At 42.5% G+C, this 24,439-nt stretch overlaps 1 protein-coding gene across 4 annotated transcripts in view; it reads left to right on the plus strand.

Moving 5' to 3' along the window:
- MICU2 (mitochondrial calcium uptake 2) overlaps nucleotides 1–24,439 on the plus strand; it is a 105,512-nt gene that overhangs the window by 52,378 nt on the left and 28,695 nt on the right. For 3 of the 4 annotated variants that reach the window (XM_066369183.1, XM_066369182.1, XM_066369180.1), the window contains exons 3-5: nucleotides 12,332–12,363; nucleotides 12,465–12,537; nucleotides 22,190–22,237. In XM_066369183.1, coding sequence (XP_066225280.1) covers nucleotides 12,332–12,363; nucleotides 12,465–12,537; nucleotides 22,190–22,237 — 153 coding nt within the window. The remainder of the gene's footprint in view (nucleotides 1–12,331; nucleotides 12,364–12,464; nucleotides 12,538–22,189; nucleotides 22,238–24,439) is intronic. The other variant, XM_066369181.1, reaches the window with a different exon arrangement.

Genomic DNA, 24,439 nt, shown 5'->3' on the forward strand with positions numbered 1-24,439 from the left:
CCTGGCCGGTTGGCTCAGCAGTAGAGCGTCGGCCTGGCGTGTGGGGGACCCGGGTTCGATTCCTGGCCAGGGCACATAGGAGAAGCGCCCATTTGCTTCTCCACCCCCCGCCCCCCTCCTTCCACTCTGTCTCTCTCTTCCCCTCCCGCAGCCAAGGCTCCATTGGAGCAAAGATGGCCCAGGCGCTGGGGATGGCTCCTTGGCCTCTACCCCAGGTGCTAGAGTGGCTCTGGTCGCAGCAGAGCGACGCCCCGGAGGGGCAGAGCATCGCCCCCTGGTGGGCAGAGCGTCGCCCCTGGTGGGCGTGCCGGGTGGATCCCGGTCGGGCGCATGCGGGAGTCTGTCTGACTGTCTCTCCCCGTTTCCAGCTTCAAAAAAAAAAAAAGAAAAAGAAATACCAGTGGTGCCTGACCCGGTGGTGGCACAGTCCATAGTGTTGGACTTGGAGGACCTAGGTTCAAAATTCCAAGGTTGCCGGCTTGAGCACAGGCTTACCAGCTTGAACGTGGCGTTGCGGGCTTGAAGCCCAAAGGTCGTAGACTTGAAACCCAAGGTCACTGGCTTGAGCCCAAGTCACTGGCTTGAACAAAGGGTCAGTCACTCTGCTGGAGCCTCCCCAGTCAAGGCACTTATGAGAAGGCAATCAACAACTGAGGTGCTGCAACAAAGAATTGATGCTTCTTATCTCTCTCCCTTCTTGTCTGTCTGTCTCTATCTGTCCCTCTCTCTGTCTCTGTCTCTGTCACAAAAAAAGACAAAAAACCAGTGATATCTCTATATGTGTCTGTGGCAGATACTGTGCCCTCCACCCGCACCCTCACAGGTACCATCAAACCTGCCTTATCCTCTAGTCAAGTGGTTCTCAAACTTTTGGAAGTTGAGGTGCATTTAAAATCCTACAAATAATTGTAGGTGCACTATATACAAATTTCTGAGAAATATGTTATAATAATTAAGTCAGATATTAAAGAAAAAATATAAAGTCCAAGTGTGCTTTTATGGTAATTCAACAAAATAAATACAACAAAATTAAATTTATTCTGACATTAAAAAACATTTTTATGTTACAGTTTTTGAGTTATGCTTTTTAGAATTTGTAAAAAAGAGGGGTTAAAAAACAGAAAAAGACAAAAAAGTTATCTTTTTATATATATGGATACATTCTTAGTAAGATTTAGTAAATTCGACAGATCCCCGCGTGAATGTGTTAAGTTTTTTCATTCTTGTGTTTATGAGGAACGTGAGCCTGATATGTCCTAGCAATTTCTTCAATGTTTGGGCATATATTTGAAAGGCAAACTCTCATTTTCTTGTCAATACATTGAAGAATTCCTCTCTTTTTACTCTTGTGCTGAATGCAGAAAACCCCCACCATACATATCATCTTAACTTTACACCAAACAAAGGCTAGAAGAAATTTGCCTCCAGTCTTTCCAGGGAACAAGGGGGGTATGTAAACAATTCAGCACCACAGCTTAACAGCCTTTTGCAACCTAATCAAGCAAGTGAGTTAGGGGGTTGGGTAGACTGTCAGCTTACAGCCAAGGTCCCCAACCTTTTTTGGGCCATGGACCAGTTTAATGTCAGAAAATATTTTCATGAACCGGCCTTTAGGGTGGGACAGATAAATGCACAAAATAAAATTATGCAACCGGCGTAAAAACTGGTATTTTTAAACAATTGTTGAACTTATGAGACAAGCGTCAAGAGTGAGTCTTAGAGGGATGTAACAGGAATCTGGTCATTTTTTAAAAATAAAACATTGTTCAGACTTAAATATAAATAAAACGGAAATAATGTAAGTTATTTATTCTTTAAAATTCCCCCAAAAATCTAAACTCCAAAAACCCTGTTTGTTTTTTGGTCCCCAACAGGCACATATTTCTCTGGAATACCATAGGATGTGCCTAGAAATCTTCTAGGGTACACACTTTGAGAACCATTGCCTTTAGTCCCTCTGCTAATGGAATAGCAGCATTAGGGTCTCTTCTTTGACTCTATTCCCTACCCAGCACAGCACCTGGCACAAATGTTTATTAAATAGATTAATAAGTAAATACACTTATAATGAATTGATATGTCATACGTGCATTTATTAAAACTTTTACCAGATACATCTCATGTAATAGGCACTGTGTTAGGCCTTGGGGATATAGTGGTGAATAAAAGAGACTGTTACTGTATTAATGGGATTCACAGTCTAGTGTGAGTCTAGGTAATAGACTGTCTTAAATGTGGTACAGTTTCAGCAGAACAGTCTGTGGGAACTGGAGTAATCAGGATTTCACAAATGGTAGGAGATGGATGGATAGAACTTCCTATGTGAAAACCAGAAGGATGCATGTTCCACTGAGGGAATAAATCAGTCAAGGTGCTGGAGCAGGTTGTATTTCCAAAAATGGCTGCAACAGTATTTCTGGTCCCATACACTCTTCCAGAACTTGACCATCAAGATATCCATGTCCCTGCCTGACCAGGCAGTGGCACAGTGGATAGAGTATCAGACTGGGACGCAGAGGACCCAGGTTTGAGACCCCAAGGTCGCCAGCTTGAGCGCGGACTCATCGGGTTTGAGCAAGGCTCACCAGCTTGAGCCCAAGGTCACTGACTTGAGCAAGGGGTCATTCAGTCTGCTGTAGCCCCCCAGTCAAGGCACATATGAGAAATCAATCAATGAACAACTAAGGAACCACAACAAAGAATTGATGTTTCTCATCTCTCTCCCTTCCTGTCTGTCAGTCTCTCTCTCTGACTCTCTCTATCTCTGCCACAAAAAGAAAAAAGATATCCATGCCCCCTCCTCTTGAGCCTTTGTGACTGCCTCAACTCAAAGAGCATGCATTATGGCACTTTTCAGGTTAGATCCTAAGAGGCCATGTGGATATGTAGCCATTTGCTGATATCATTCTCAGTGGTGTAAAATCAAATGCTTTGCCTCTGAGATCAGGAACTTACAAGGCTGTCCACTCTCCACACTGGCATTCAACATTGTACCAAAGTCCTAGCCAGCACAAAAAAAATAAAAAAAATTAAAAAAAAAAAAAGGAAAAGAAATAGACCTGCAGGTGTAAAAGGGTCTGCCCTTGTTCAGAGTCATGATTATCTACGTAGAAAACTCCAGATCACCTACAAATAATAAAACTATGAGAACTAACAAGGAGCTAACAGGGTCACACAGAATACAGCATCTCTGAAAATCAATTATATTTACACCAGCATCATACTAATTGTTTAAAAGCCCTAAGCTTCTGCTTTGTCCTACATATTCTAGCAAATTACCTGATCATCTGCTCAGAGTAGCAAACTTGTCATTTGGTTCCCTTTCCTCACACAGGGCACCACTTGTCACAACGACAAAAAAACTACTTGGAGACCAGATGAAGTACACCGAGGGGCCAAAGGGAGGCAACAGTCCTGGTCAGCAGATCAAAGGATTGAAGCCTGTCCCCAGCCTTACTCAGATATTGATTAGCCAGTACAAATACCTGAGAAAAGCAGAAAGAAGTTTTCAGGGGGTAAAAGACAAGGAATATGCTGACTCCTAATCTCTGTACTGAGAGCCTAAACATTTCTTGTTTCTAAATCCTACTGTTATCCTATGGTTATCCTACTGTTTCACTGTTTCCAGCATGCACTGTTTTCAGTACAGTGTCAGAGAGGCCCCTGGACTCGTACTCTCGGCTTTCCCCCTAGGGCACCTTGCTGGACTCGTACTCTCAGGGCTTTCCCCCTAGGGCACCTTGCTGGACTCGTACTCTGGGCTTTCCCCCTAGGGCACCTTGCTGGACTCGTACTCTCAGGGCTTTCCCCCTAGGGCACCTTGCTGTCTCTAATTGTTACCCTAACTCTGCATGTTTTCACAGCATATTTCCACAGTACCTGCCTTGTGGCACAGTGGATAAAGCATCAACCTGGAATGCTGAGGTCACCGTGCTGAAATCCCAGGCTTGCCTGGTCAAGTCACATACAAGAAACAGCTACTACAAGTTGATGCTTCCTGCCTCTCTGCCCTCCCTCTTTCTCCTCCCTCTAAAACCAATAAATAAAATCTAAAAAAAGAAAAGAAAAGAAAATACAAGTCATTAATTAATCTCAGCTTCCTGCCACCAGAAATACTTGCACAGTCAGTCAGCCTCTCCTTCTTATAAGAGAAAAAAGACTTGACAGGGCCTCCTCTCTCCCCACCTCAGAGCAGATTGACATGCTCTTTCCAGAATGCTGTGGACTCCACTTTTCTGGGCTCATTTGTATTATAGTCTCCCCCACTGCCTACAGGGAGGCATTCCAAGATTTCCAGTGGGTATCCGAAGCTCAGGATAGTGCCAAAACCTATACTGTTTTTCCTATACACACATACTTTTGAGAAAGATTGAACTGCTCTTATGCTTTGGTGCCCTTGTTACATTATGTAAGGGTGAGTGGAACACAAGCACTGCAATCCCGTGACAGTCAGTGTGGTAACAGAGATGGCTGCTTTGTGACTAACAGGCAGGTAGCATCCACAGCATGAAAACACAGACAAAGGGATGGTTCATGTTCCTAGCAACATGCAGAGACAGTGTGAGATTTCATCATGCTACTCTGAACAGTACATAATGCAAAACTTGGGAATTGTTTATTTCGGGAATTTTTCATTTAATATTTTAGGACTGTAATCAACTGCAGGTAAGCGAAACTGTAATCCTTGAAGTCCTAGCATCTCTTTTTCTTAATTTTTATTGACTTTAGAGAGAGAGGAAGAGAGAGAGAGAAACACCGATGTTGTTTTTCCACTCATTTATTCATTCACTGGTTGATTTTTATATGTGCCCTGACTGGGGATTGAACCTGCAATTTTGGCATATCAGGACAATGCTCTGTTCAACTAAGCAACCTGGTCAGGGCATTAACTTAAGCATCTCTTTTCTAGAGAATAAGATAAGAATATTACCTTCCTCTCTCCCCATTATTTAGTTTTTTGTTTGTATTTTTTAGCAAGAGAGAGAGAGACACAGGAAGGGAGAGAGATGAGAGGCATCTACTCATAATTGCAGCTCTTTAGTTGTTCATTGATTGCTTTTGAACCTGGGTCCTCAGCATCCCAGGTCGATGCTCTATCCACTGTGCCACTACTTGGTCAGGCTAGTTTCTTAGCTGCTGTATTTATACCTTTATATCAGTTTTCAAACTAAATAATTTTTTATGTTCAGTGTTTTTACTGTTTTACAGTGCTTGGGTTGCAAAAAACAAGGCATATTTCTTTTTTTTCCTTTCAAAAATAATTTAAATATATTAAGCAGAATTGACAAGAAGGCCAGTTTTAGGAATTTTATGGGGATCACCATTAGTCTTCCTCTAGAAGAAATATCAACCAGATAATATCTCTTACTCTCACTATTTAAATATTCCAGCACATATAAATAACCAAGCCCTATGCTTTATTGAGAGAGAGTAACACCATTGAATTTGTCCATTTTTTCTCTCCTATTATTACTCCTATTAGTCATATTCAGTTGATTTGCTAATGAGTTGTTTTCTGCTTTGATTTTTGTAATAGTTGTGACTGAATTCAACCAAGTTTTGGAATATTCAGCATTGTTTTATACTAATTCAAATTTTAATAGCAAGTTTTAAAATTTTATGCAAAAGATATGAAATTATGGAAATGTCTCTTTTTTGTGTCAAAAATCTACTTACCTCCAGTAAAATGAAATTGAATTAGATACCATTTGTAATATTTTTATAGTTAGGATTATCAAATAATTTGACTTTGGCCAAAGGCAAAGATTTATTTGACCAATAACAACATTTAATATGCATTAATGTATTTTGCTTATTTTAAGTACTAAAATGGCTGTTTGCCTATAACAAGATGTGCTTGTTCCTGGTTTTACTTAAGAAGCCTCTATAAACAGTAAAAAACACATGGTGGAATCTCTAGACTAGATGGAAACCTTTTAAAACTTTCTTCTTCCTGAGCCAAAATTTCATCATAGTGCTAGAAGATCTATACCTCTCCTGCCAAGAAAAGCCACAGTGTATTTTCCATTCTTTCATATTGTGCAATAAAACCTTACAACCTCAACTCTAGATCTACCTTTTTCACTGTAAAGCTTTTCTCCCTTTCTGTTATTTCCATTTAAGAGTACATTAATGTATATGAAATAGAAATAGACAAAGAAAGAGAAGCAGGAGTACCCTTCCCCCCAAAAAAGGAAAAAAAGGAAAGCCTGAAGGAAAAGTTAGATTAATGATAGATGCGTTTTATCCTTAAATAGAAACACGTGACCAAAAATATTTAGGTCTGTTTACTCTGTCCTGTATTGTTACTGCTCCTCATGCAGCAGATCTGACCACAGGCCTCTGATTTGGTGCTCTGGTGTCTCCCAGTACAGCCAAAGAACAAGTGGTATAAGACTGGCCATTCCAGGTGAGACAACCAACCCCTGCAGGAGAAGTCCTGCCAGCCCCTTCTCTTACTCAGGGTAAAACTTAATGTGAAAGTGAGGAAGTGAAAGAGAATAAGTGTTCCCTCCTGGTGGCTCTGCCTTGTCTTTCTGTTAATCGAAAAATGAATTTTGTATGACAGTGGCCTCTGAACTTTTTATCAGCAGAGATAATTTGTCAGTTTCTAATTATTTCATTTTGAAAAAATTTTTACAAGAGAAGCTTATTAAATATATGGTTTCTTATATTTTTGATCATCAAATATATCTAGAAGTACTGAGCAGAATCTGTAGTCAACATTGAAATAACCCAGGCTGAGTTGTATATTTTGAGTCATAATCAAAAGCAAAAAAACAAAAACAAAAACCTGCCTCTATCATGCTTAACTGTTCGGTTCTATGAAGCCTTCTAAAGTGTTGAAACTAGTCCACAGGTTTCCACTTCAGTGGAGCTCAAGCCGTCTAACACCTGTTTTTGAAAAATCTATGTGAAAAAGGAAACTACAGCACACATATGACCTAATTCCTCTTGCCCTTTGCTGGACCTTACCTGTTTTATTTGTAAAATGGGGATAATAATTTATTAACCATTAAAAGGCAGGGATCTGAATAAGACATTCTGGAATCTTTTCTAATTTTTATTCAATTATTCATTCAAATGCTTTTTATCAAAAAATTAGATTTATTTTGAATATTTATTTTTTTTAAAAAAGTTGTGCTGCGGAAACTCAGATACAATAATTGCATATCCAACCGATGTAACTGGCAACCGGGTGCTGTAGAAATGCCCTAGGAAGGAAGTTCGCTGCCACTCCTGCCTCCCACACTGAGCTTGTCTACGTGACCTTGGAAGTGGCTGCTGCCTTCCCTGCTCTGCAGAGAGCTATGCACTCCCCATGCCGGGTCCTCGGAGCTGCCATGGATAACGTCCTGGGTTGGAGTTGCTCATTTGCTTCGTAATTTTAGCCACATCAGTCCATCAAACTTTACTGTCATTTAGGTAAGTACTTTGGCAAAGTGCACGACTCTGCCGTGGGCAGAGGGCTTCTGACAGTTTACAAGAGAGAAGGCACCTGCATTCCCACAGCGAAGTGGCTGTTTCCCACATGATAGACACGTAGCCGGATGACATGACTTCAGCCAAATATAGGCCCTCCCACACTGGGGCAACCTGTGGCCCACAGCTGGTGATGAGGGGAAGCCAGTCTTCAAGGGGCTCACTGACACCGCATCTAAGGGGCAGGCAGGGCCTCAGCAGCCCTCCTGGTGACCCGAGGTCAGGAGATAGGAGATAAGACCAGGGTCCTTACTAAACTCAAGTCCTGTGCGATTTCACGTAGGAAAAGTTTTTTCCACCTGACCTTTAAGCTCATGTGCTTTCTAGCAGTTTCCCTCAGTTCTGACTTGTACCAGACCCTTCTCTTCTCCAAACACTGAAACTCCAGGACTCTTCCGGGATAGTGGCTCCATGTGACAGTCAATTTGCCAAAAAAAAGAAAACACCTTGAATTCGTAAAAACAATTCCCAAAGGCCTCCCAAGGAACATGATTACAATATATTAACAAATTCTGTGGCATAGCTTTTCAAAAGCATCAGCAGAATCATTCAACAAAAATTTAAATGTTAAACACGGAGCTACATAAAGGTAAGACAGATATGGAATAACTAGCTGCCTCAGTAGGTTTTTCAGTTTAGTTTTTAGCCGTGAGTCTGGTGTTGTTATTAATCAGTTGGTGCCTTTAATTGCTCTATTCCACTCATACTATTGAACTGTATCTGTGGGACATTTGGCATCAAGACTTCAGCAGCAGGGAAGCAAACATTACCTCCCTTCCTTATTCAGTTTCAGGTAGAAGGATTTTTTTAAAGCACAGATTTCTAAAAGGCCAGAAAGGAATCTAGGTCTGAAGCAGATATAAGGTCCTTAGAAATAACCATTTCTTAGAAAACATACTGCCATCTCAAGATGTCACCTTCTAGATGTCAGTTATTACTTCCTAGAACAGTTCTTCCGTTGGCAACAAGGATCAATCTCTCTTTTAAAAACTGATGAGGTGCCTGACTGGTGGTGGTGCAGCAGATAGAGAGTCGACCTGGGAAGCTAAGGTCCGACATTTGAAACCCCGAGGTTGCCTGCTTGAGTGTGGGCTTACCAGCTTGAACATGGCATCGCCAGATTGAGTGTAGGATTATCAATATGATCCCATGATTGCTGGCTTGAGCAAGGGATCACAGCAGGCGCCCCCAAACTATGGCCTGTGGGCCACATGCAGCCCCCTGAGGTCATTTATCCGGCCCCTGCCGCACTTCCGGAAGGGGCACCTCTTTCATTGGTGGTCAGTGAGAGGAGCACTGTATGTGGAGGCCCTCCAACAGTCTGAGGGACAGTGAACTGGCCCCCTGTGTAAAAAGTTTGGGGACCTCTGAAATACAGGCTCGGCTGGAGCCCCTGGTCAAGGCACGTATAAGAAGCAATCAATAAACAACTAAAGTGCCACAACTACGAGTTGATACATCTCATCTCTCTACCTTCCTGTCTGTCCGTCTTTCTGTCTCTCTTTCTTTAAAAAAAGAAAACACTGATAAAGACGCCCTGGTCGGTGGCATAGTGGATATAGAGCATCGTGGAGCTCCAAAGTCACAGGTTTGATACTGGGATCCCTGGCTTGATCTGGAGGATGTTGGCTTGACCCCATGGTCGCCAGTTTGAGCCCACCTCAGGGCAGGTATGAGAAACAATCAGTGGGTACACAACCAAGTAGAATGAGTTGATACTTCTTCCCCTCCACCCCATGCAAAAACTCAAAGGGTAAAAAAAAACTGATGAGACTAACTTGAATGGTCTAAAAATGAAAATGTATATGCTAATGAATAATTTATAACATAACTTTAAGAAAAGCAGTATAAAGTATGTGAATCATGATCCGTTGTAAGGTATATGAATCATGATCAGTTATTTTTAATAGAATATGCAAAGAGAGGGGAATATGAGTACTACACACTTCTGGGGTTTCTTATCAACATCCTATTACTACATCTACATACACATTCACACAGACCCTTCGATTTGCAAATTAAATGATAATGCTTATCTATGTGATGATCTCATGGGATACCACCTACCTAGCATTAGAGTCTAGAGTTCTTTGTAACCTGGTGACATATTGTGTGTCAATAAATAAAAATTATCCCAAACTAGAATACCTAAGTTTAAAAACATGGTCATAGATGTTCCTAAAAGTTACCTAACCATATTCACAATTAATGTTTTGATTAATAATGCAAAAATAAAATGTTGGAGAGGCTGTGGAGAAAAAGGAACCCTCATTCACTACTGTTGGTGGGAATGTAAATTACTACAACCATTATGGAAGAAATTATGGTGGTTCCTCAAAAAACTGAAAATAGAACTACCTTATGACCCAGCAATCCCTCTACTGGATCTATACCCCAAAAACTCAGAAACATTGATACGTAAAGACACATGCAGCCCCATGTTCATTGCAGCATTGTTCACAGTGGCCGAGACATGGAAACAACCATAAAGCTCTTCAATAGAAGACTGGATAAAGAAGATGTGACACATATACACTATGGAATACTACTCAGCCATAAGAAATGATGACATCGGATCATTTACAACAAAATGGTGGGATCTTGATAACATTATACGAAGTGAAATAAGTAAATCAGGAAAAACCAAGAACTGCATGATTCCATACATAGGTGGGACATAAAAACGAGACTAAGAGACATGGACAAGAGTGTGGTGGTTACGGGGGGGGGGGGGGGGGTGGAGGAGAGAAAGGGGGAAGGGGAGGGACACAAAGAAAACTCGATAGAAGGTGACAGAGGACAATCTGACTTTGGGTCATGGGTATGCAACATAGTTGAATGACAAGATAACCTGGACATGTTTTCTTTGAACATATGTACCCTGATTTATTGATGTCACCCCATTAAAATTAATAAAAATTTATAAAAAATAATTAATGCAAAAATAAAATCTTGACAACTTACTAACTTCAAGTAATAGAATTTATCCTCACTAGATTTATAATCCCATTTAAGCATCTATAGAAAAAGTATATGTGAAGGTATTCATTTTTTTTTACTTGTGACCTGAATTTTCACTGTACAGAAGGAACTCATAGGTATTTTGAAAGCTAAAGGGAAGTTTGTGCTGAACATGGCTTATGTAAGAAAATAAGCCTGACCAGGCAGTGGCGTAGTGGATAGAGTGTCGGACTAGGATGCGGAGGACCCAGGTTCAAGACCCCGAGGTCGCCAGCTTGAGCGTGGGCTCATCTGGTTTGAGCAAAGCTCACCAGCTTGGACCCAAGGTCAATGGCTTGAGCAAGGGGTCACTCAGTCTGCTATAGCCCCCTGGTCAAGGCACATATGAGAAAGCAATCAATGAACAACTAAGGTGTCACAACGAAAAACTGATGATTGATGCTTCACATCTCTCTCCATTCCTGTCTGTCTGTCACTATCTATCCCTCTCTATGACTCTCTCTCTCTGTCTCTGTAAAAAAATAAAGAAAGAAAGAAACAAAACAAGACTTTTCCAGCATTGTTTTTAGCTGTAAAATGGCTAAGGCAATGAGAATAAGTTCCAACAAAAGAAGCTGTGTAATTGCTTTAGAAATATAGTGGGTAAAAGGAAAGTGATGTAAGCATAGAAAAAATGGCTTAAAACCTGAAATACTAAATCTCTGTTACCCAATCAGAAATTTTATTTTTAAGTGAGAGGAGAGGAGATAGACTTCTGCATGCACTCTGACCAGGATCCACCCAGCAACCTCTGTCTAGAGCTGATGCTCAAATCACCCAAGCTGTCCTCAACTTTGTATCCTCAGTGCCTGAGGCCCACATTCGAACCAGCCAAGCCATTGGCTGTGATGGGGGGGAGTGGGAGGGGGAAAGAAGCAGATGGTCATTTCTCTTGTGTGCTCTGACCAGGATAATCAAATCCTGGACATCCGCATGCAGGGCCAATGCTTTATTTACTGAGAAACCGGCCAGGGCCCAATTGGAAATTATTAAAAGTAACATCACCTAATAATGGACAGTCATGTTGGCTAGCCTTTTAATTGGACTGCAGAACTCTAAGCTTAAGAGAACATTTTAGGGTTCAAAAAGATAGCTTTCTTTCTAAAACAGGTGTATTTTTTTAATCAGTGAAAGCAAAAAGATTTTAATAATCATATGAACAAAATTGTGTTTGGCAAGAATTTATGATGCAGACAACTGAGATAACTCAAAGATATTAATAAGCTTTTATATGTTAGTGGATGGATCTGAAAGGCATCATGCTAAGTGAAATAAGTCAGTCCAAGAAAAACAAATACCATGTGATTTTACTCATATATGGAATCTAAAAAACAAAACGAACAGATTCATAGAAGAAACAAACTGGTAATTTCCAGAGGGGGGAGAGGTTGGGGAGCCACCAAAATAGGTGAAGGGGACTAAGAAATAACAGGAATGTAAAATAGAGCATAAGGAATATAGTCAATAATATTGTTACAGTTTTATATGGTGACAGATGGTAACTAGACATTGTGGTAATCATTTTTGCATGTAAATATGAAATCACTATGATGTACACCTGAAACTAATAGAATATAATATATATGCCGATTATAATTCATGTCTGAGATGGGGTGAGTGACTTTCAAAACATGTTTTAACAAAGAACTTAAAGCTTATGTTTAGATTTAGAATTCTCTGGCTTGTAACTTTCATTTAAAGGTTCTAGCTAGAATTACCAAACTTTTATTTTTTTAATGAATATTTAGTTGTTTGTTTTGTCTTCTAAGTGATCTTTTTCTTAATGGAAGTTGAGTTTTACCAAGATATACAGGTAACTGTACTAAAAAGTGTTTCTTCTTTGCTGCAGGTAAAACTTCAGTCAAGAGGCTGACAAAAAAGGTGAGCCATGTGTGTGTAAGGAGGGATTCTTTTCTTCCTTAATATGGAAAATGGGCATTTATAAGTTAAATTAAAATATTTTAATATGTGTATATTCAAAGGATATCGAGGATGTACTGGCAGCAATCCAAAAAACTCGTGGATCAACCTTTTTTAGAGACCTTGGCGATAAAGGTAATTTTGATTTGTTGTTAAGTTTCTACTTAACTGTTTTAATTAACCAAAGTATTATTAAGGAATTATGGCGTGAGGTTTGCAGCTGTATGTTAGAGAATGTACAGTAGAGAGTCTACATGGAGAGTGTTATAACATCATGTTATTTAGTAGATGTTTTAAGCCATGATAAAATACGCATTACTTAGGGAGTAACTTTGTCATACCCTGAGCAATTATGGATAAATTATTCAAGCATCAGTTTTCATTAAGGCCTGGAAAGGAGGAGCAAGGCAGAGTATCTTAGGTGACAAGAGAATTCTCAGAGTTCACATAAAAATACTGTCAAAGTTTCCACCATCTCTATAGGTGCAGAAAAAGCATTTGACAAAATCCAGCACCCATTTATGATCAAAACTCTCAGCATAAAAAGTGGAAATACAAGGAACATATACCTCAACATGATAAAGGCCATCTATGACAAACCCACAGCCAACATCATATCAGTGGGCAAAAGTTAAAAGCAATCCCCTTAAGATCAGGAACAAGGCAGGGGTGCCCCCTTTCACCACTCTTATTCAACATAGTCCTGGAAGTCCTAGCCACAGACAAGAAGAAAAAATAAAAGGCATCAAAATTGAAAAAGAAGAAGTAAAACTATCATTATTTACTGTTGACATGATAATGTACATAGAAAACCCTAAAGTCTCAGTCAGAAAACTACTGGACCTAATAAATGAATTTGGCAAAGTGGCAGGATATAAAATCAATTTTCAGAAATCAGAGGCATTTTTATACACCAACAATGAACTGTCAGAAAGAGAAATTAAGGAAACAATCCCCTTCACTATTGCAAAAATAAAAAATAAATAAAGTACCTAGAAGTAAATTTACCAAGGAAGTTAAAGACTTATACTTGGAAAATTATAAAACATTGATAAAAGAAATTAAGGGAGATACAAACAAGTGGAAGCATATACCGTGTTCATGGTGAAGAAGAATAAACATCATTAAAATGTCTATATTACACAAAGCAATTTATAAATTCAATGCAATTCCTATTAAAATACCAATGATATACTTCAAAGATATACAACACATATTCCAAAAATTTATATGGAACCAAAAAAGAACACGAATAGCCTCAGCAATCTTGAAAAAGAATAAAGTGGGAGGTATCACACTTCCGGATATCAAGCTATATATACTACAAGGCCATTATACTCAAAACAGCTTGGCACTAGCATAAGAACAGGCATATAGATCAATGGAACAGAAATGAGAACCCAGAAATAAACCCACACCTTTATGGACAATTGATATTTGACAAAGGAGGTAAGAGCATACAATGGAGTAAAGACAATCAGTCTCTTTAACAAATAGTGTTGGGAAAATTAGCAACCTGCAAAAAAACGAAACTAGACCATCAACTTAACACCATTCACAAAAATAAACTCAAAATGGATAAAAGACTTAAATGTAAGTTTTGAAACCATAAGCATCTTAGAAGAAAACAGGCAGTAAGCTCTCTGACATCTCTCACAGCAATATATTTGCCGATTTATCTCCACGGGCAAGTGAAATAAAGGACAGGATGAACAAATGGGACTATATCAAACTAAAGAGCTTTTGCACAGCTAAAGTCAATATGAACAAAATAAAAAGACAAACCACACAATGGGAGAACATATTTGACAATACGTCTTGATAAGGGGTTAATAACCAAAATTTATAATGAATTTGTAAAACTCAACACCAGGAAGATAAACAATCCAATCATAAAATGGGCAAAAGAAATGAACAGACACTTCTCCAAAGAGGACATACAGATGGCCAATAGGCAGATGAAAAAATGTTCAACATCACTAATCATCAGAGAAATGCAAATTAAAATCACAATGAGATACCACCTCACACCAGTCAAAATGGCGTTCATTAACAAAACAACACATAGGAAGTGCTGGTCAGGATGTGGAGAGAAAGGAACCCTCCTGCACTGCTGGTGGGAATGCAGACTGGTGCAGCCACTGTGGAAAACAGTATGGAGATTCCTCAAAAAATTAAAAATGAAACTGCCTTTTGACCTAGCCATTTCACTTTTAGGAATATATCCTAAGAACACCATATCGCTGATTCAAAAGAAGAATGCACCCCCATGTTTATGGCAGCATTGTTTACAATAGCCAAGATCTGGAAACAGCCCAAGTGTCCATCAGTTGATGAGTGGATTAAAAAGCGGTGGTACATATAAGGTATTTTCCCCGCCGAGAAAGAAAGAAGGGCATGGGTGTGGGCAGTTCCAGCCAAAGTTCCCAGGCCTGGTTCCTCACATGACCTTCCCCCATTGCCAACCGACCTCACATTTTGACCTTTTATGTTAGATAGGGGCACCGCTATTCGTCTGGCTACTTCCTGCTGGTTAGGGGCATTGTGGGAAGGGGAGGTCAGAAGGTCGTGGCTTTGAGAGAAGTCGTGTATATGGGTGTAGGAGCATCTGTTTGGCCATGACTTGAGAAACCTCATGGATGCGGTCCTGTAGGATTTTAAAAAGAGGAGCAAATATGAGTAATATGCTGATAATTAGAAGAGGATCTAGGATAGGGGCAGCCCAGGTAAGGATGAGTGGCTGCCATCAGGAGTTAAGCGGGTGTAAGAGAGATTCCTACACAGTTTCTTGCAGATGGTTGAGGACCTTGATGTTTTCTTTCATCAGGCCAGTCTTACTGATCAGCACTGCTCCCTGCTTTAACTCTGGTTGCAGGTTCCCAGTGGGAGGGACAGGAGCAACAGGAGGGTCTGCAGGGCCCAACCTTTCGGTGAGCCGGAAACGGGTGGGGCCCAGTGGTTTCCACTGCCAGCAGTCCTGCATGGAGGCAAGCTTGTGGTGAGAGACATGGTACCAAGGTGTTTGTCCTAGGAGCTTGGCTAGAGTAGGAGTGGTCAATATTACCGTATGGGGTCCCGTCCACCTGGGCTGTAGGGAGCCAGCCTGGAGCTCCCTCAGAAGAACCCTGTCTCCTGGCTGGAGGGGGACCACTGGGTATGCTTCATCTGGACCCCCTATGGGAGGAAGGGTCCAGTCCGCATGTTCCCTGAGAAGATGGTGGAGTAAAGGCAGAAAGGGGAGGTAGGTGGCAAGAGGAGGGGGGTTTGGCTAAGAGAGCAAAATTGGGAATTCAATGTCAAAAGAAGCCTATTAGATTGAGGAAAGAATCTGAAGGAGTGCAAAAAGGGGATTCCGTCCAAACTGCATGTCAGGAGTGGCGTGTGAAGAGGAAAGGAAGGGGTCCCACCCACTCCTATAACCGAGACCTGTGAAGGAACTAGAGGTCTAGAGTGTGATGGCAAAACAGAGAATGTAGCCCTTGTGTCCACAAGAAATGAATGGACTTACTCGCTACTTGCAGCATTACCCTGGGCTCAGTGAGAGTGATGGGGTCTTCGAGTCCAGGCCACGTCAATTGTCCATGAGACCAAGAAGTTCGAGTGATGGGCCTGCCTGGCTGACTTGGCTTCCCATTTGGGTGGCTTGTCCTCCGCGTAGAGGCGCCGAGGAAGAGCCTGTTGCCCAAAGGGGGCAATCATTCTGCCAGTGACCAAGCTGCTTGCAGTTAGGGCAGGGCTTAGGGGGCAGCTGTGGGCAGGGGCACTGCTGGGACCAGCGACCCTCTTTGCCACATTTAAAGCAAGCTCCTGGTGGGGTTTCTCTTTGTGGTCCAGACTTGGGTCGAGCACCTCCTATGCTTTGCCCCCTTGCTCTGCCAGCCTCAGGGCTGTCACAAGAGCCTGAGTTTGGAGTGTTACCTTTTGCTGCATGCGGTCTAGTGAGCAGCCTCAGCCTTTTTCTACTAGCCGTGACCATTAAAAACTTTAAATGCCATGTTCACCAGGTCTCGGATAGGGGTTAGGGGTTGAGAATAAGATGGGGGAGGGCTCCTGGGGAGCCTGGCACCCAGATCCAGCCAGAAGCAGGACAGGGCCAGGCTTTCCTGCAAGAAGACAAGGGCTGGGCCATGGGGTCAGGAGCCCTGCAAACCTGCGTGAGGGCCAGTGGCCAGCGGATGAGGGCCTGACGGGGAGTGGCTTAAGAACATAGTGGAGAAGGGAGGGACTCCTCGCGGGCAGGGGAGGGGGCTTACTGGAGGGAAGAGACCCGAGCAGAAGAGGTCCACAGAGGGACCAGAGAGGGGTCCCGAGAGATGGCGCCCCCGGGGGTCGGGCATGAGGGGGAGAGAGTTGGGGGTTGGTGAAGGAGGAAAGGTCAGGAGTGGAGGGTTTAGCTGAGGTTTTTCTGGCCAAAAGGGCCTGTGCTGTGGAGCAGGCGGCACAGAGATTAGGACAGGAGTGCAAATACTAGAAACCCTGAATGTAAGGGATCTCCGACCATTTCCCAGCTTTTTTGGCAATAGTTAAATTGGTGAAGATGTTAAAATCGGAAGTCCCTTCAGGAGGCCACCTGGTTCGATTATCCAGTGGATTCAGTGGCCAGGCCACATTGGAGAAGATCAGTTTCTTCTTCTTTAGGGAAGGAGAGATTTCGGATAAAGCATTCCAGGAGTGTTTTTGGATCTGGTTCAGATTCCTGTGCCTCTGTGGCCAACCTCAGTCCTCGGAGTGATCAGAGATGAGAATTGGCGTCCCGCAACTCAAGCTCTGGTCACCAGATGGTTAGGTAGTGTGTGTGTGTCCAGGACGTCTCCACGGGCACACACACATACTTGGAATGGATAAGAGGTCCCTGACGCAGCTGCAATTATGGACAGGGAGTCTCGGCAGATAGAACTGAGGGGAGGCTGGAGGCAGGGGACTTATCGCACCGTGTGCCGAAGTGGGTGGGAGGTCGGAGATCCTGGTTCTTCCTCAGAAGGGAAGGGGAAAGGAGCGGCCCCAGTGGGCTTTTCAAGCTCCTACAGGGTTTTGGCACAGAAATGTAAGGTATTTTCCCCACCAAGGAAGAAAGAAGGGAATGGGTGTGGGCGTTTCCAGCCACAGTTCCCGGGCTTGGCTTCTCACATTCCAACTGACCTTCCCCCATTGCCAACTGACCTTACAGTACGTATATACAATGGAATACTATGGGGCCATGAAAAAGAAGGAAATCTTACCTTTTGGGACAATATGGATGCACCTGGAAATTATTATATTAAGTGATATAAGCCAGGCAGAGAAAGAAAAATATCATATGACCTCACTCATTTAAGGAATCCAATGAACAATGTGAACTGAGGAACGGAATAGAGGCAGAGGTGGGATCAAAGGGACCAGAGGAAAAGCAGACAGAGGGAAAGGGGATGACAGAATGGGATCAGAGAAGGGAAAGAGATTGGTGAAATTATATATACATAACACAGATACAGATAACAGGACAGCAAACCCCAGAGGGGAGGGGGGGAAGAGCTAGGGGGAGGGGGGCAAAAGGGGTGTAAATAGGGACACAGAGATGGAGGGTGAGGGTGTTATATTCTGTGGGACACTTGAATCCATGTTAACACAATATATTAAAATTAATTTTAAAAAGTTTCCACTATCTCATAACTTAACAAAAAGGGGTATATTCTTGAAATAAAGCAAATAATTTTACCCACCATGCATTATAAAAAAGGAAATTGTAGCCCTGGCCCGGTGGTTCAGTTGGTTAGAGCGTTGTCCTGCTACACCAAAGTTGTGGGATTGTTCTCCATTCAGAGCACATACAAAAATCAACCAATGAATGTGTAAATAAGCAGAACAACAAATCCATGTTTCTTTCTCTTTCTTTTTCTCTCTTTTTCTCTCTCTTCTTCTCTCTCTTCCTATCTCTCTCTAAAATCAATAAATAAATTTTAAAAAATAAAATAAAAGGCACTAGCCCGTTGGCCCAGTGGTAGAGTGTCAGCCTGGTGCATGGAAGTCCCAGATTTGATTTCCAATCAAGGCACACAGGAGAAGCGACCATCTGCTTCTCCACCCCTCCCCCTCTAACTTCTCTCTCTATCTCTCTTTTCTCCCCTCCTGCAGCCATGGCTCAACTGGAGAAAGTTGGCCCAGGGTGCTGAGGATGGCTCCCTCGCCTCAGATGCTAAAAAATGGCTCTGTTTGCAGTGGATGCCCTAAATGGGTAGAGCATCACCCCCTAGTAGGCTTGCCAGGTGGATCCTTGTCAGGGTGCATGCAGTAATCTGTCTTTGCCTCCTCTCCTCTCACTAAAAAATAAAATATAAATCTTTTTAATAAGAAAATAAAATAAAAAGAAATTGTAAGTCATAGTTATGTATTTTTTAAGCCCAGACAGAATTCTCAATATAATACCATCCTCAAAGATATACTAGGCCCTGGCCAGTTGGCTCAGCAGTAGAGTGTTGGCCAGTGTATGGAAGTCCCAGGTTCAATTCCCAGTCAAGTCACACAGAAGAAGTGACCATCTGCTTCTGCACCCTGCCCCCTCCCCCTCCCTCTCCTTTTCTCTCTCTCCCTTTCTCTCCCCTTCCTGCAGCCATGGCTCATTTGAGCAAGTTGGCCCCGGGCGAGCAAAGGAGCTATGACCCCAGATGGGTAGAGCATCGCCCCCTAGTGGGTTTGCCCAGTGGATCTTGATCTGGGCACATGCAGAAGTCTGTCTCTCTGCCTCCCCACTTCTCAATTTTATTTTTAAATGATGTTCTGAATATAAATTATAAAACATGCTATGAGATATAAGTGTATTCTGTGACAGATGTAATTTCTCGTTGGAGAACATGGTTCTTAAAATTGCATTCAGCCCTGACCGGTTGGCTCAGTGGTAGAGCGTCGGCCTGGCGTGCAGGGGTCCCAGGTTCGATTCCCAGCCAGGGCACACAGGGGAAGCGCCCATCTGCTTCTCCACCCCTCCCCCTCTCCTTCCTCTCTGTCTCTCTCTTCCCCTCTCGCAGCCGAGGCTCCATTGGAGCAAAGATGGCGCGGGCGCTGGGGATGGCTCCTTGGCCTCTGCCCCAGGCGCTAGAGTGGCTCTGGTGGTGACAGAGCGATGCCTCGGAGGGGCAGAGCATCACCCCCTGGTGGGCAGAGCGTCACCCCCTGGTGGGCGTGCCGGGTGGATCCTGGTCGGGCGCATGTGGGAGTCTGTCTGACTGTCTCTCCCCGTTTCTAGCTTCAGAAAAATACAAAAAAAAAAAAAAAAAAATTGCATTCAGTGGCAAGTCATATTTTATAATGATTCTAATTTTTAAATATTTTCAAAAAAGCACAGTAAAAAAATTTAACCACCTCTTCTAGTGGCTCCTAAGGTTTTTTTAAACAAATTTTTAATATAATTTATTTTAAATACTTCCCTATTTGACATGCAGTCCTATAATATTGCCACTTAACATTTATCTTACAATTATGTATAACAAATATGAATTAAATTGTCTCTCCTATAAATATTCTAAAGTGTCAATTTCTTTTAAAAAAGCATTTCATAAGGCAGATCCCTAGAATGTTGTACAAATATCTTGTCTATAATCTCTATTGAAAGTGTAGGGTGCTATTTTTACATTCTCCACATTTATTGAAGCTTTTTATTTACAAAAAGCTTAGTATTTCAAAGAAAGACTGGAATTTTCTTTTTCAAACAGCTCCCCTATGTAAAAGATGTGGACTTTGTCTGGAGAAAAGAAACGTAAGGTCTCCTTTTGGCACCAAGCCCAGTTCAGTCTAGCAGTTTGGCCATTTCTTCACAATGCCATATTCCTTTGAAAATTAAAAAAGTGTTATTCAGCCTGACCTGTGGTGGCGCAGTGGATAAAGCGTTGACCTGGAATGCTGAGGTTGCCGGTTCAAAACCCTGGGCTTGCCTGGTTAAGGCACATATGGGAGTTGAAGCTTCCTGCTCCTCCCCCCTTCTCTCTCTCTCTCTCTCTCTCTCTCAATCTCTCTCTCTCTCTCTCTCCTCTAAAATGAATAAATAAAAATTAAAAAAAAAAGTGTTATTCATTATTTTGTGAGGCTGCAAGAGATGAAATACCTTTTCCTGTCAACTAATATTTAGAGTACCTTCATATAAACACCAAACATGTTTTTTTAAGTGAGAGAGAGATAGACAGGAAGGGAGAGAGATGAGAAGCATCAACTCTTAGTCTCAGCACCTTAGTTGTTCATTGATTGCTTTCTCGTATGTGCCTTGACCTGGGGGCTACAGCAGACCAAGTGACCCCTTGCTCAAGCCAGTGACCTTGGACTCAAGCCAGCAACCATGGGATCATGTCTATATCCCACACTCCAGCCAGTGGCCCCAACGCTCAAGTTGGTGACCTCGGGGTTTTGAACCTGGGTCCTCAGCATCCCAAGTCAACACTATCCACTGCATCACCTGGTCAGGCATAACCACTGAACTTTTTTTTAAGGTATCTGACAATAAAGAGTAGTACATCTGCTCCAAAATAAAAACAATAGAAAGGTTGGTGATGCAAAAAAAAATCATTAAAAACATTTAAAGTGCACCTGACCTGGCGGTGATGCAGTGGATAGAGCATCAGACTGGGATTCAGAGGACCCAGGTTCGAAACCCTGAGGTCTCCAGCTTGAACACGGGCTCATCTGGTTTGAGCACAGCTCACCAGCTTGAACCCAAGGTCGCTGGCTTGAGCAAGGGGTCACTTGGTCTGCTGTAGCCCCTGGCAAGCACATATGAGAAAGCAATCAATGAATAACTAAAGTGCCGCAACAAAGAATTGATGCTTCTCATCTCTCTCTCTTCCTGTCTGTCTGTCCCTAACTGTCCCCCCCTCTCTCTTTCTGTCTCTGTCACACACACACACACACAAAAGAAGATAGACAAATGGCTAATTTGCACATGAAAAGATGCTTAGCATGACTAATCATTAAGAAAATGCAAATCAGACTACAATGGCACTGGTCTGGTGGCTCAGTGGATAGAGCATCAGTGGATGAGACATTGACTCAATGCACTAAAGGTCAGAGTGTATACAAGACTCCTCTGCCTCTTCCTCCAGAGAGGACATCATTGGCCATCCCACCCAAACTGCATGTAGGAGAATGGGGAAGGAATGGTTGACTAGAGGAAAATCGTCCATCACAGGATTTGTTTTATTTTAAGTAGTTCAGTTTGACCCTCATATATCCAAGCCTCTGTTATTCTAGTAAATTTATAACCCTTTGAGTTGTACGAAAGTTCATGTACATCCTCGTGACGCCTGACCATCCAGAGTACGATTATACATGTGTAAGGCAACATTAAAAAAAGGCAAATGTTTGTTCTTGTTTCCATAAATTGGTTATCAAACAAACATGATTTTAAGTTAATAAAACTGTAGAACTAAATTCATTTTTTGAAAAACTCATTCCCAGGGGTCAACAACCATGAAAACTCACTACTCAAAGATAAATTTGCTTTACTTGAGATGTTATGAACAATAAAACTGAGTGGAAATTACATAGAGTGCCATGAAAATAAAACTTCTGGTGCACACCTGTTATTTCCTAGCCAGTATCCATCCCCCTCTATACTAGTAATAATAATGTGGTGTAAGACCTAGGATCTTTCTGAAGTATTAGTACTGTACTTAACTCTGTTATAGAAGTTTTCCAGTATACCACAGAGAGATAATTTAAAGTGAAAATGTGTTCTTATTATGTAAAGTTTCCATATAGCATGTATATGATTGCTTCTAAACTATCTAAAACTTACTTTCCAATGTTTTTATTTTATCTCTTCCAGGATTAATTTCATATACTGAGTATCTTTTCTTGCTTACAATCCTCACAAGTAAGTACTGTACCCACATTTTTTTCTCAATTCTTACATGGAATTCTCTATTCTTAACAAACAGAGTTTGGAAGCTTAGTATTTGTCTTTATCATTAAAAATATTCATACCACCCTGCACAGACAGCTTCATCGTCCAGGAGTACAGAGGTTGCCGGTTTGATCCCCAGTCAGGGAACATACAGGAACAGATGGATGTTCCTGTCACTCTATCTCTCTCTCTTCTCACTCTCTCTCTCCTTAACCTCTTCCCCTCCTCTCTTGAAAATAAATATAAATATATAAATAAATTTTTTAAATATATATATATATTTGTACCCTAGTTTCTATATTAAAAAACTTCATCAACATTCATTCTATAAAATTCCTAATCAGCAGTCTTCACACTGTCAAGGTCATAAAAATCAAGGAGAGAGAGAAACTTTCATAGCTTGGAAGGGACTAGGAAACAATGAAGTACAACATGGTTTGTTGTATTTGACCCTAGAATAGGGGAAACAACATTAGTGGAAACACTTGAAACCAAAATAAAGTCTGTAGTTAGTTTAAAAATGCTTTATCAGCCTGACCAGTGGTGGCACAATGACTAGAGCATTGACCCAGGTCTCTAAGGACCCAGGTTCGAAACCCAAGTTCACTGGCTTATTTTTTTTTTCTTTTTTTAGAGAGACAGAGAGAGAGTCAGAGAGAAGGATAGACAGGAACGGAGAGAGATGAGAAGCATCAATCAGTTTTTCATTGCACGTTGCAACACCTTAGTTGTTCATTGATTGCTTTCTTTTTTTTTTTTTTTTTTTTTTTTTTTGTATTTTTCTGAAGCTGGAAACGGGGAGAGACAGTCAGACAGACTCCCGCATGCGCCAGACCGGGATCCACCCGGGGCGCCCACCAGGGGGCGACGCTCTGCCCACCAGGGGGTGATGCTCTGCCCCTCCGGGGCATCGCTCTGTTGCGACCAGAGCCACTCTAGCGCCTGGGGCAGAGGCCAAGGAGCCATCCCCAGCGCCCGGACCATCTTTGCTCCCGTGGAGCCTCGGCTGCGGGAGGGGAAGAGAGACACAGAGAGGAAGGAGAGGGGGAGGGGTGGAGAAGCAGATGGGCGCCTCTCCTGTGTGCCCTGGCCGGGAATCGAACCCGGGACTTCTGCACGCCAGGCTGACGCTCTACCACTGAGCCAACCGGCCAGGGCCTCCAATTTCACCGGCTTAAGCTCAGGGTCACTGGCTTGAGCGTCGGATCATCAATATCCCATGGTTGCTTACTTGAGCCCACAGGTTGCTAGCTTGAAGCCCAGGGTCACTGGCTTGTACCCAAAATGCTGGCTTGAGCAAGGGGTCACTGGCTCAGCTAAAAACCCCCAGTCAAGGCACATATGAGAAGCGATCAATGAACAACTAAAGTACCACAACTGCAAATTGATGCTTCTTATCTTTCTCCCTTCTTCTCTGTCTCTCTCTTGCTAAAAAAAATAAAATAAAAATTTTTTAAAATGTTATACCAGTATTAATTTCTTTTTCTTTTTTTTTTTTTTTGTATTTTTCTGAAGCTGGAAACGGGGAGAGACAGTCAGACAGACTCCCGCATGCGCCCGACCGGGATCCACCCGGCACGCCCACCAGGGGCGATGCTCTGCCCACCAGGGGGCGATGCTCTGCCCCTCCGGGGCGTCGCTCTGCCACGACCAGAGCCACTCTAGCGCCTGGGGCAGAGGCCAAGGAGCCATCCCCAGCGCCCAGGCCATCTTTGCTCCAATGGAGCCTTGGCTGCGGTAGGGGAAGAGAGAGACAGAGAGGAAGGAGGGGGTGGGGGGTGGTGAAGCAAATGAGCGCTTCTCCTATGTGCCCTGGCCAGGAATCGAACCCGCGTCCCCCACATGCCAGGCCGACGCTCTACCGCTGAGCCAACCGGCCAGGGCCCCAGTATTAATTTCTTAGTTTTGATAAAGGTACTATGTTTATATAAGATGTTAACATTAGAGGAAGTTGGATGAAAGGTATATGGGAACTCACTTTTTAGAAACCATACTCTGAAAAAGGGAAATAGAGAGTAAGAAATCAAGCCTGACCAGGTAGTAGTCTAGTGGATAGAGCATCAGCCTGGGATAATGAGGATCCAGGTTCAAAACCCCAAGGTCGCTGGGCTGAGCATGGGCTCACCAGCTTTAGCATGGGGTTACTGGCTTGAGCGTGGGATCATAGACATG

Source organism: Saccopteryx leptura, chromosome 2 (assembly GCF_036850995.1).
Source record: "Saccopteryx leptura isolate mSacLep1 chromosome 2, mSacLep1_pri_phased_curated, whole genome shotgun sequence".
NCBI lineage: Eukaryota > Metazoa > Chordata > Mammalia > Chiroptera > Emballonuridae > Saccopteryx > Saccopteryx leptura.